This window comes from Falco naumanni, chromosome 8, assembly GCF_017639655.2.
Source record: "Falco naumanni isolate bFalNau1 chromosome 8, bFalNau1.pat, whole genome shotgun sequence".
NCBI lineage: Eukaryota > Metazoa > Chordata > Aves > Falconiformes > Falconidae > Falco > Falco naumanni.
The window spans coordinates 57,687,367-57,700,723 of NC_054061.1; the positions used below are offsets into that span (position 1 = coordinate 57,687,367).

The following is a 13,357-nucleotide window of genomic DNA, read 5'->3' on the forward strand; positions in this document are numbered from 1 at the left end:
CACAGGCACCATGCATGAAAGTAATATTATTGCATCGTACAGATAATCTTATCATTGCATAAAAACTAGCAAGGAAGCGTTAATATATGAACTTGTAATTCCATGAAAGGAAGTTTTACTTCTGTAATTTTAGTGGTGGCTGCAATGACATTTGACAACTTAATTCTGAGATACATTCGTTAAGAAATTTGCAGTGCTTCCACAGAAGGCCAGATCTGACGGGTCCACAAAACCTGGTGGTGATTTGAATCAAGATCAACTAAATTAAGTTTTTAAGTGTTCACGAAAATAAAGCTTACACTTCAAAATAAAGTCTTAGCTACTCAAGTTGCACAGAACCAGAGACCATATTTAATGCCATTTTATATGATCAGATAGAAAATGGACAGTCGGAGGCTTCATCTTGAGGACAAATAGAGGCAATTATGTTGGATGACATTTTTGCAGAGGTCTATGGTCTCATTTCCAAGCAGTAGAAAATTTAGGAGATAAGAGTACTGCAGTCCTGAACTGCCTGACTAGGACTGCAAATTAGACAAATAAGAAACAGGGTGACACCCTGCTGCAACCCACCCCTGGCTCAACACCAGCCAGCTAGAATGAAACGTGCTGCAGTTGCTTCCATTATCTTTAAACAAGTTGCCAGCATGTAAACCAAACAAAGAAAATGTGGTGCTTCACAGACCCGTCTGGAAAGAGCATTTATTTGAGCCAACACTGTGTTATCACACACAAATGCAGTTATTAGGCATTTGGGTGCAAGGAGGGAATACTTCCAGAGCAGATTCTCTCTCCATTAGAGAAGCTTGGCAAAAAGAGAAGCCAGAAATACAGCAAACAGGCTGAGATTCCCATCCAATATTATATTTCAGACAGAAGGAGAAACGATCAGTTAACTACCAAAATGAGTAAAAAAAAAAGAGACAGCCTCTGAGCAAGTAAGTTTCCTTCAATATATGGAGGCAGGACTTGAAGAAGAGTAGTGCATGTTAAATATATTTTATATACATGCGTGTGTATATATTGTACATATCATTTCTATATGCATGTTATGTTTATAAAGCTTCTGACAGTCAGTGGCATACTGCCTGTAAGCCAACTAGAGAAGCCCAGTACTAATAAAATTCCTGTGATGTGAGTGCAGCTATAGAGGTAAGCCATGCTCGGTACTCATCAAATTACTCAAAGTATGATACCAATGCAAGTTTCTGCAGGAATTTAAAGTCTCATGCACATATTCTATTAATAACCTCAAAGATGGAAGGAACGGGCTATTTAATTTCTAGATAATGAAGCAGGAGGGACTGCAATTGTATCAGAAAATTGAATTGCAGTTCAACATGACCTTAATGAGTGGAACAAACAAAAGCAGCACCATCGGGACAAATGGAGACTCTCCACCTGAGCAGCCCAACCAGCTGCAGAAAGATGGGGCAGGATGGCAAACCATGGCACTTCAGACAAGCATTCCTGTGGAGCACAGACAAGCAGATAGCTCCTCCTAGCCCTCATGTCGCCAGCAGCTTACAAAGCCCCAGCCAGAAATCCCTGTATCATTACATTACATGGGAGATCAAGACCAAATGAAAAGAGCTCATAAGCACCTGCAAAAAAACAAAAAAACCCCCGAAAACCCCAACAAACAAACAACAAAAAACCCCAAACACTACCTAGACAAAAAAAAACTAAGAAAAATCAGTGTATGAGTTGTGGTTATTTAACAGAACAGATTAGGAAGAGAGATGAGGTGAGGGGTCTTACCGAGAAATACGCCAATCCCATTTTAGGGCCAGGGAAAGACCTTTACCATATTTTCAGTTCCTATTTTACTATGATCCCAGGTAAACAGGCAAAAGTATCAGGTGGCAGTAGACATACAAAGCTCTGCTCGAGTCACCACAATTCTAGGTATAAACCTTGCGATCTACAGTCCAACAGCAAAGCTAACTAACAGAATGGGACTTGGGAAAGCCCACACTGCCAATGAGCATTTTAAAATAAAACAGTTTGCCCTCAGACCATTTAAAATGCTATATGATTTCACTCTCCTGGCTGGAAGCATCCCCGTACCTCAGGATACCCTGCCTATCATTTATCTGAGCAGTTGTCTGAAAAACTAGAGAGTCTACTCTATTAAACTTGTCTGGTTCAGGGACTACCACTTGATTTCCCTTTTCTGCAGAAGCCATACAGGTAGCCCCTCTCTCTCAAAGAGAGCTTAAAAAAACGTGGTCAGGTAACACTGAAGCGTGCAACCCAGCAGAAACAGTACCATAGTACCATACAGACAACTGCATTCATATTTAAATCAGCACACTGATTTTTAGCACATACACTAGGATTACACCTGTCACTTCATACTTGGCCTGGAAAGAAGCTATGGCTGTCTTTCCTCTTAAGAAAGGCACACCACCAACTTATATACAATTTTTAAATACAATAAATCGGTTTGAGATTTTAATACTTTTCCGAGGTTCTACTGTGAATTTGCAAAGTTCTGAAATGTTTTTTGCAAAGTGATAAAGCACCTGTGTCCCGCCTGTTAGCACTCACATCTCCAAAATTACTCCACAAACAAGGCAGTGGACACCCATCTGTTCAACATGGTGAACATACATTTTCATCTGACATCTACTGCACATAAATATACAACAACTTTGGCACTGAGCAAATAAAAGCTGAATACGTTATATGTTGTGAGGATGCCCTTTTGGTAGTTCGTTCATGTGAAAAAAAAAGTACTTCTGACAGTTTAAAGGGGATGAGAAATAACCAGTAGGAACCTGCAAGGAACCTCCTTCCTCCAACAGTCACCCAGATGTCACCCCAACCCCCGAGTGCCAGGAGCCTCGGCAGCCACCCATACTACTGCATCACCTGCAGGACTTGCTCCATCCACTGAACCCTGCAATTACAATTTGAAATTACTTTAAGATCCCTGCACGGCTCCTTTTGTTCCTTGTATTTAGCATTCTCCCCAGCACCATAATCTCTTCGCGTAGCACACAGCTTTATTTAAATTTCATCGGGGCACAATTATAAACGTCTGATGTTTGAGCTTATTCTGACAGTAAAACTCTTCCGATGAACGTGCTCAAGTATTTTAAAAACTATGCCTTATTAAGTATTAAAATGGAAGAGAAAAAAGTATTTGTACATTTATAGGGGTGTGTCCAGTACCCGGCTACTCCTGGCTCCCGTATTTTGGCCACCATAACTATAACCATTTTATAAGGCAGTCTCATACAGTGCTGTCACCATCCTGCCAAGGATCCCTAGAACTCGTCTGTCCCCGCAGTATTGGGTGACAAGGGCTTATAACTAATGGTTCCATTACTACTAAAAGGATAGGAAATCAGGCATAGCCCATAGCTTTTTTGTGTTGTTTTTTACTTTATTTTATGGACAGCAGGTGCAGACAGCTGCATACACATCACACACCCACTAACTGTGTATACACTACAAGTCTAATTTTAAAAGCTTTATTTTTATCAAGCCAGCTGGAGACAAAGAAAACCCAAACAGGAGCAGCCTACTTCTTCTGGCAGGATATGATGCTACTTTAGTATACTCCTACCTGTTTCCAGTCTTCTCAAGTTCTAAAAGTTTACACCCCAAAACACCACTTTCCAAACAAAGTTAGCCACATGACTTAAAAGGATCACAGCTCATTTTTGCTGCAGTTCCTTACAAGTTGGCTTATCACACATTTCATCTTCCAGACACCATTCTACCTTTCAATCTAATATATAAATCACCTCCTGCCGACATCTGCTCAAAATTTCTGTATGAGTTCAACTTTACAAGCTTCCAATGTAATCTCTAAGATCTTAACATACACATACTAAGAAATCCTAAATGGCATAACCAAGATATGCCAAAAATTTAACTCCTATAAGCATTCAAGCATAGATTTCAGGTTTCTCCCCCCTATTTTTTTTTTTTCAAATATCCCTTCACTTTTTATACTTAAGTTTCTAGGCAGCTTCTATAATATCTGTCCTTTCATTACAGTTTTACATTACAAACAGTAACCCTAAAGTTAAAACTGGACTTAGCTAGCTGTGATTATACTATAATCTGCCTGCACACACACACAAATTCATACTGAGATCTACTAAGAAAACCCAGACAAAGAAACTATCATCATCTCAGTTTCTGGTGTGGTTTAGTTGGGTTTTTTTAAAATTACTTCCTAAAATATTCCAATTCAACTACAAGAACAGAAGGGTCATTACGTAAAAACATACTGTATCTTACAGGTAAAAAAAAAATATCTATTTTTGATCTGTATTCTGTATTTCATTGAATGCCTTTTATATTGGTATCACTCAGAACCAAGGGGGAGCAAGAGGGAGGAAAAAAGGGGAATGATGCCACTTAGTCCCCTTGTCATTGCTAATACAGGCAGAAAACCTAGTGACAGCCTGCTACAGCAGCAAAATAAATCAAATCTATGGAGAATTAAACACATTGTGAATAAAGTCAGCTAACTACTATGCCCTAACTTTCCAATACAACTTCCCAAAACAATGAAAGATTCAACAGAAGGAAAAAAAAAAAAAAAAAAGAGCCCACCAAGAAGTGAAATACGAGCTGAAAAAGAAACAAATTCAAAGAACACGTTAGAATTCTGCTTTCAGACCAAGAGCTAAACATTGGGCTATGATTTAGAAATACACCCAGAAGTAACATTTGAAAAATAAATGGAAGGCAGGCCCCTCTTGCAGCAGCAGCCACTCCAAACTGGCTTCTGGCTCAACAGCAGCAGAAAGCAAAGAGCACACCGCAGTCCCAAGTCACTCATATAACTATTAAGAGACTACAGTTCTAACAGGAGCTATAAATTCGAATTACAGTTTTCACCTGGGATGCAGCCTTCAGAGGAGCCTGTTCACAGAAGGGCACAAATCCTACAGACATTACTCATCAAAACCTTTGAGTATTCAAGGTGCAACATGTTAAAGACGTCACCTTAAAGGTCAGGCGACCCTCAAGGCACGCAACCTAAAAAGGGAAGCCCCTTCTAGGAAATTGCTTCTTCAGCACATTCTCTCCAGGAAAAGAGTAAATACTTAAGTTCTTCCTTTAATTAACATAGTTCCTTATATGTGCAACACTTTCAACAGCAGCCAAAGCCGGCTAGAACAGAGAGGTCTTCAAAGTGCTCGCTAAGCCACGCAGGCAGTCTCAGGAGGATGAGGAGAGGGAAGGGCTGGAGAGGGGAGACTGCAGAACACACAAACACACGCTTTCATGCTAAGCCTGACAGGCTCCAAAAGCCCCCGAGAGCCAACTGCAGCAATACTTCAAAATGATCAAAAAAGACAAGTGTTATTTCATATCTGGATGTCAGCATGAAATGCCAAATAAAAATAATCAGCTGATCCTATTATAACGAAACAGAAGACAAAAAAACGGAGAGAGAATTTTGAAGCACATGGCTGAAGTCGGCATTGTCTCCTGCACACAACACAGCGCTTGTCTGTGTTTTTACAGACAAAAAAAGTAGTCTGATAGCTTCAGCTGCCCCACAAAGTGCTATGTAAGCTTCTGAATGTTGCACCAAGAATTTGAACTTAACACAAAAAATTTCAGCTTCCCTATGTTTTGTGGCATGAGCAGCACAAAACGGGACTCTAAGGTTAATGTTGCTTTTCTGAACTCATATGCACTTGGGATTGTTGCAAAATGTCCCCATATAAACTACATGTCATTTTGTACGCATATGATGATGACTTTATAGAATTCCAAGAATTCATGAGTGAAAAAGCATGAAAGTTCCTAATAAAAGCATTTAAGTACGTATTCAGAGGACAAATTGCTCTGCTCTTCATTCACATGTCAGCCAGCCTGCTCAATAAAAACAAAACACACAAAATTAGTCTGGGGCGCATCCTCTTTTTGTTCATGAACGATAGAATTTGGTTGTATGGTAAATACAGCCCCCAGATGCCTACATATTTAAAAAAAAAAAAAGCCTAAAACTAGATAAAAATAGCTAATGGCTTCTGTGAAGAGATGTGCAACCTTAGGAACCTCATTGTTCACAGAAGGATGAATTACACCGCACACGAATCATGGGAGGAAGGGGACAAGAATCACTTTGCTACAGAAGGAAAAAGCTGTCCAGTTCTGCTGCATCTCCCACATTCTATTCAACCTGAAACACCAAACTGGGATCCCCACCTCACTGCTAAATCTCCTAGCACAACCAGTTATAAAGAATGCCAAAACATGGTATTCTTTTCCTGCCTTGCTTCTCTGAACATTTAAGTTAACGTAATGCAAACAGAAAAAGAAAAACCAGGATTATTTCCCGCCCCCCCAAGAACAAGCTCCATTCTTGCATTCGTCTCAGCCCAGCAAGTGAAGCATTAGACCTTTTCCATGAATGAAGCCGACTGGAAGGCTATCTAGGTTAACAGCTTATGCTTAAACTTTTTGTATATGTATGTAAGAGTCTATGGCCAGACAAAAATCTCTTAAGAGGATGCCAAACAAAAGCAGCTGAAACTTTTAAGTACTCTTCCTCAATCCTCCTTGCATAATTACCCTCTGATGAAGTAGCATGATATGGAAATCGTTACAAGATACAATAAACTGAAAAAATGTGGACATCCATCCCCCAGTATGCAATTTCCACACATTTGGTAACAGGCTAGCAGCTTACTTGGATGGTATTTTCATTACGGTCATTCTTCTTTAAAGGTAAGGCTGAAAGTGACACTTTGTTTAGTATTTTAGTAATAAACATTAAGTTTTAATAACAAACATTCCTGTTATTCAAGTGATACATTGTTCATTGTAAGTACTGAAGAAAGTTACTTGGTGAGGGCTGCTGTATTATAAAATTATTTTTAGGTCAAGTTTGGAAAGAAAGTAAGTGATTGCAGCTTTCTGGAAAACATATTAAAGACTTTATTCTGTATCTCTTACCGGGGGAACATATTTACTGTAGCCCTTAACACGTAAGACTAACTGAAATTAAGTGGTACCTGAAATTTGATGTATCTTGCCCCTCAGGGACAGACAGGGTCCTGGTGCAGCGGCACTCTGCTGAGCGTGTAGCTCACTTGGGATGCAGCAGAAGCAGTGCCACAAAAAAAAAAAAAAAAAAAAAAAAAAAAAAAACACAACTATAAAAAAATACAGAAGCAGTGCCACAAAAAAAATAATACAAAAAATACAGAAGCAGCATGCTAGCCAAACCAACGCACCTGATGTGTGCTGCAGCATGGCCACAGCCACAATACGCCAACCGGAATAAAACACCCAATGCAATGGCTTTCAACGCATCCTACCAATGGGAAGAACTAAAATGGGCTACAATTACCAAAAGGAAATAAAAAAGAAGAAACAGAATAGCTTTACATCATATAAGGAATAAAACCCACTCCATAGACTAAAAAAAACCTACAGACAGGTAGAAAAAGATACTTATTAGTGGCTAAAATGACTCTCTAAGAGCTTCCAATGCCTTTCTTTTGTACTGTGCACGGAATGGGAAGCCCAAGCACTGTCAGCCTAGAAAGCGGGGAACAGATGGTACTGCCAAGAGTCACATCCCATGTTTTCATTTATATTGCGAGTTCCTCCACACACAGACAGATGAAATCTCCACTGGCTGCAACAGCTACTTGCTCCCTCAAGTCAGGATGCTGGATGGCCTTTATACTTTTGAGAACACAAAAAGAAATTTACTTCATGTGAAAAAAAGAAAACAAACCCAAACTTCTTAAATATACCCCAACATTTAGTTATTATCCTACTTAAAACATCTGTCCCTCATTTCAAGGCCCAAGTAGAGCAGATAGCCACTAAGTAATCATCAGTTCTCAGAAAACTAGCAGTAAACAAGGTAAATTACCAATTTCAGGAAAGAACCACAGAACAGTCAGGATTAGAAGGGACCTCTGGAGACCACCCAGTCCAACCCTCTGCTACAGCAGGTTGTAGAGTCAGGTCAAGGTGGATTTTGGAAGTCTCCAGAGAAGGAGACCCCACGGCCTCTCTGGGCAGCCTGTGCCAGTGTGCTGTCACCCTCAGGGTAAAGAAGTGCTTCCTCACGTTCAGATGGAACTTCTTGTGTTGCAGTTTGTGCCCGTTGCCCCTTGTCCTGCCGCTGGGCACCGCTGAAAAGAGCCTGTCCCCATCCTCCTGCCACTGCCCTTAAGGGATTTGTGTACACTGATAAGATCCCTCTCAGCCTTCTCTCCTCCAGGCTGAACAGGCCCGGCTCCCTCAGCCTTTCCTCACCAGGGAGATGCCCCACTCCCCCCACCATCTCTGTAGCCTCCGCCGGCCCCTCTGCAGCAGTTCCCTGTCTCTCCCGAACCGGGGAGCCCAGCACCGGGCACAGCGCTCCAGATGAGCCTCACCAGGGCAGAGCAGAGGGGGAGATCACCTCCCTCCCCTGCTGGCCTCGCTCCTCCTCATGCCCCCCGGGGTGCCATCGGCCTTCTTGGCCACAGGGCACACTGCTGGCTCACAGGCACTGCACCACGTGCTGGGCACCAGCACCCCCAGGTCCTTCTCCGCAGAGCTGCCCCCCAGCAGATCAAGCCCTCGTCTGTGCTGGCGCCTGGGGTTGCTCCTCCCCAGGTGCAGGACCTTACAGTTGCCTTGGTTGAACTCCATCAGGTTCCCGTGCTTCAAGTTACCTCGAAGCCAGACTCATAAGCGTATGTTACACCCGAGACCAGCGCCCTTAAATCCTTTTCAAAAATTACCAAAGATACAACCATAACCAGCTGTGACACCTCCTGCTCGGTTGTACTGTGTGTCCCTGCAAGTGCCACCACCTTAATTCTGTTTCCTCAGCAGGAGATCTGCTTTCTTCCCAAGTCTCATGTCTGCTGTTCTGCATCTTTGAATTTAAGGGGGTTTCATTAACATGACCTCAGCTCCCCTTCTTGATTTTCTTAAACAAAAGACCTACTGGACAGATTTAGCAGTTCAAGTTGCTGTTTGGTTGTATGTTCTGGCATCTCACTTTACTGTGGCAGTGGGGTGGGAGAAAAAAACACCCCTCCCTTTTCCCCATTCCAGCTGAGACACCTTGGACAACAATTTATATCTGTTTTTTTTGTTTTGGGTTTTTTTTTAAATTAGGCTCACTAGAAAAACACAACCACTGAAATAATCATGACATGAATTATGGTATCCACAGAGATACCAGAAACATGCGAAAGCCTTTAAGTCATGTTTCACACCTCCGTGGCTTTTTGGAAACAATAACCGAAGAGGTAACAGAATACTCCTGACGCTCACTATTCCTGTAAACTTCAATTCACCTTGGTCTGCAAAGTACTTGGTCTCAAGTTCCAAGCACGTCATGTTCCATGTTTGTTCCTACAGGCAGAATTAAATTTTAGACAGGTGAAAAAAAAGATCATCAGGTTGAACGCATCGTACTTGCTTCATCTACATGTAAAAAAACAGCACACTTTTTAGTGGTACTTTTTCTTCCAAGCATTTGGAAGGTTTTAGAAGATTGCAGATGACTGAAATACCCTATTTCCCATCACTATATTCTTGCAACATTACAGAAAAAAATTGCAAGTCCCCAACTACTGAAATTCCCACTTGTCACAGGGTAATACATAATTTCTCATCTTACATCAAAATACATCTGATTTAAAAACACGGCACAGAAGAGTATAGCTGTGTGCATGTCAAATATGCAAATGAAGAGTCTAAAAGTCAATTTTCTTCCCAAGACAAACTTATTCTTTGAGAAAACAAAGGTTTTCATGTTACGATCACATGAGAGACTAGAATTAATTCTGAACAGAAACAGAAGTTGGGCCAGACAATGAGAGAAAACTGCTTTACAGCTCGATGTGATACGATTCCTCCTCTTGGTGGGAAGGTGATGTCAGGCAACAAGAGAAACAGCTCATCTTAAAGAAATGAGCTGAAAGAAACATGAAACCATCTTAATATACTTAAGATTCATTTACTGGAATGCTGAAGCTACCTTAATGGCCTACAGGAGACCTGGCACTTCTCTAATTCACAGCAGGTTTCATGGTAATTGTAGCAATTTAGAAGGCAAAGGATAGCAGGAGTAGCAGTCCCTGGTCATAATCACCATTTTCACATGAGTATGCATCCATCATTTTACCAATTAGATAATAATTATATGATGCCTGATAAATTTTGCTGCAAGCCATTTGAAGTCAGTAAACTTTGCTTTCTCTTAAACAGTCAAGCATCTGACACCTTAATGTCTAATATACATACTATTCTTTATCCAACTAAACAACCCAGCACATTTACAATACCTCAGGAAAGGAAAAGAGGAAGATCCACATTGGTCTCCAACATAAAGGCTCGCACGTAGCCTCCATTTATCAAAAGCTGTGTTCCCCTGCAGAATGTAAAAATCTGAAGTCCTGCACCGCAGTGCAACTGAACCACCTGCACTGCCGCTCGGTTTTCTGTAGAACAGCAGCATATAGACTTTGCTTGAATGAGAAAGAAATAAAACCCTAACAAATCGCTACTACAGATGCTTACTAAATATAGTTTATATGGGTTGAATTTCCTTTAATACAAACTTGATTAGAAATCTTGACCCTATCCCTTACAAGGTGAATTAGAGCTCTTAATTAATCCAGTTTTTCTGCTGTTAATGGAATGGAATGGTGTCATTAGCGAGGCTTGTCAGCTACATTTATGTGCAAAGAAATGATTTGATGCTGCTTTTGTAAACTAATCCGAATGTCACTCAAGCACTGTAAACAAAAATCCCTGAAGACAAAGAGGACAGATGGCAAACACTCTCAAGAAATGCCACTAAAATATTCACAGTTTAGGAGAAGAGGACGGTTAACCCTGTGAACTATCAATAAATTTGAATCTTGCAAGAGAAAAAAAAAACCCAAAATATTTTCTGTTCATGAAATGAGGAGAGATCTGTAGAGATACTCATTTTTGCCGAAGACTCGCTGTATTCAGTGGATCTATGTGCCACATAACCATTTCTCGCTATCAGCATCCAGAAGCAGCAGGCATAAATGTGATCTGCACACAGTTTTGTTGCAAGGCTCAATTATCACCCCGTCAGTACTAACTACAAAGCAGCAAAAACATTTAAGGCAAGCTTATAACCTGGAAAGCTTCACTGTTACTGCAGTCACACAAGAAAAAGCCTTGTCCGTCTCTCCCTCTCCTCCCATTTCAACTACAATTCCAGACTGTTAAAATGTCAAGCGCTATGCTTAATAGCTTCCTTTGGTAAGAGTTAATTTGAAACAAATGTTATCAGATGCATGAAGCTACAAACTATTGCTGAAAAGACAACTACAGCAAGAGACAAAAAACAGTGAGATGTACTAAAGACTTGAAATCAAAAGAAAACAAATCGAAATGATACACAGAACAAGGGGAAAACGCTATAGTACAGAAACTGCTGTCTGTCTCTTCAAAACAAGAGCTGCCATGAAGACAATGTATAGTTACCTGCATCCATATCTGCAAAGAATGGAACAGCCAGTAAGGAAAAGAAGGAACCAGAAATTCAGTGTCTCAGAGTTGTATTTAAAAGTTCATACGGAGAATAGATAAAAAAAAATAATCAAAAAAGTATTTAGTGTAAGATACACCTCTACAAGGCACTAAGATATTTTTGATTTCAAGCTATAAACTTGGATTTAACATTAAACACTACAAAGTTTTCACATATAAATTAATTTTCTATGGCATAAGAACATCTTTTAAAAAAGAAAACAATACCAAAACCTTCAAGACCAAAAAATTTAATATATTAAACAAGAAACAAGTTACATCTTTAATTTAGGCTTCTGAAGTCATTTTACTCTCCCAACATCACAAACCAAAAGGCCCGATTCTGCAGCAATCCACTACTAGATACAGTAATTGTGGCTTTCAACAGCCAGACTGAAAGCAGCAGCAGTACTGAAAACAGTCAGTTCTTCTCAATACAAGACTAGAAGTTTCCTATGCGGACACATACTGGATGCCCAAGTCTTTAAGGATGCTAAGTAGTTATGAAAAAGCTACAATTATACTTCAGTGTACTTATCTCAGGCTGGAGAATGTTAAAGGAGAAATGTCCGTGAACACCCAAATAGCAAATCAGATTCTTTACCGATTCATTTCTGCATGATCAAAAAAATTAATAAAGATGTAGTTTGGGGGGGAGGAAGTGAAATTTGCATATCCACATACCTTCAGGTGATTCCTCTTGGACATACGTGCCAGTCAGGTACCGGTGCACAAGGGCTGACTTGCCACTGGCTAGGTTACCCACTATCCCCTGGGGAAAAAAGGAACAAAGTTCAGCTGCAATTCATCCCTGCAAAGAGCAGTACATACAAGCAGAATTTTCACACAGAAATAATTTCTCTGCACTTGAGGAGAAAGCCCACAGAGTGGAAACACTTCCAAATATGCCGACAGGTAACTGCCAGAAAGCTAAGGCCACAGCAGCGCATGCACGCGACAACATATAAACCAAAAATGAGCTTGTGTTAGCAGCACTCCTTCAGTCAGCTCGCCGCTAATGCTGCGTGGGAACATCGGGCAATATACAGACTGCAGGGAAGAAGCCTGAAGCTCAGAGCAGGCTTGTCACCTCTTTACTGAAAATTATAAACACGTCACTGAACATATATACACAATATAATATAAACACATCTCATTCTGGAAAATACCTCTGCAGACTATCCGCTACGTGATTCACGTTGCCTCGCTACTGAAGCGCATACATGATTTATATGGCTATAGACAAATCTTGGCAAGTCCTCTCTGACTTGTTGAAGTCCCTTACTTGGCCAAGAAGTTTATAACCAAACTGTCCATGCTCAAACATCTGCGTCGGGAAGACGTGACAACCAAAGAAAAGTACTCAATCTTAAGCATGCATGAGTTTTGTTAAGCTGGTTAGTTAGCATTTCTTTTTAAAAACCGGGCAGAAGTAACAGAACGTAGCCGAGCACCAGAACGCTCTTCTTCCCAGAGGAGCTCCACTGCCAAAGCCTTGCGGATTTGCTCTCTGTTGCTGCTTTAGAAGGGCTGAGGGGGTTGTGAACCCTGCCTGCGTTACTCCCGCACCACCAAACCAGCCAACCCTTTCAAGCTTCAGCCCTGTGTTGCTGGCCAGTACAACTCCTGCCGGTTTGCCTGAACCATCAACCAAAGCAGACCAAGAGCTGCAGCAAGCAAGCTCCAAGCCCAACTGCCTGCCCTGCCCTGCACAGTCCAAGGGACGGGAGGGTTTGGAGAACATACCCTCTCTTATGTTTCAAATAAATGCCTTCCTCACTCCTCCCCCTCCTTGCTCAGCTGGCATCCACTCATTCAGGTCTCCCTGTCAAACATGACTCTT

The 13,357-nt window shown here is 41.0% G+C and overlaps 1 protein-coding gene across 9 annotated transcripts in view; it reads right to left on the reverse strand.

Moving 5' to 3' along the window:
* Positions 1-13,357, reverse strand: part of AGAP1 (ArfGAP with GTPase domain, ankyrin repeat and PH domain 1) — a 382,555-nt gene that overhangs the window by 239,129 nt on the left and 130,069 nt on the right. For 6 of the 9 annotated variants that reach the window (XM_040603876.1, XM_040603878.1, XM_040603874.1 and 3 more), the window contains exons 3-4: positions 12,199-12,286; positions 11,470-11,481 (exon numbers count right to left, since the gene is read on the reverse strand). In XM_040603876.1, coding sequence (XP_040459810.1) covers positions 11,470-11,481; positions 12,199-12,286 — 100 coding nt within the window. The remainder of the gene's footprint in view (positions 1-11,469; positions 11,482-12,198; positions 12,287-13,357) is intronic. The other 3 variants (XM_040603875.1, XM_040603872.1, XM_040603879.1) reach the window with 1 other exon arrangement.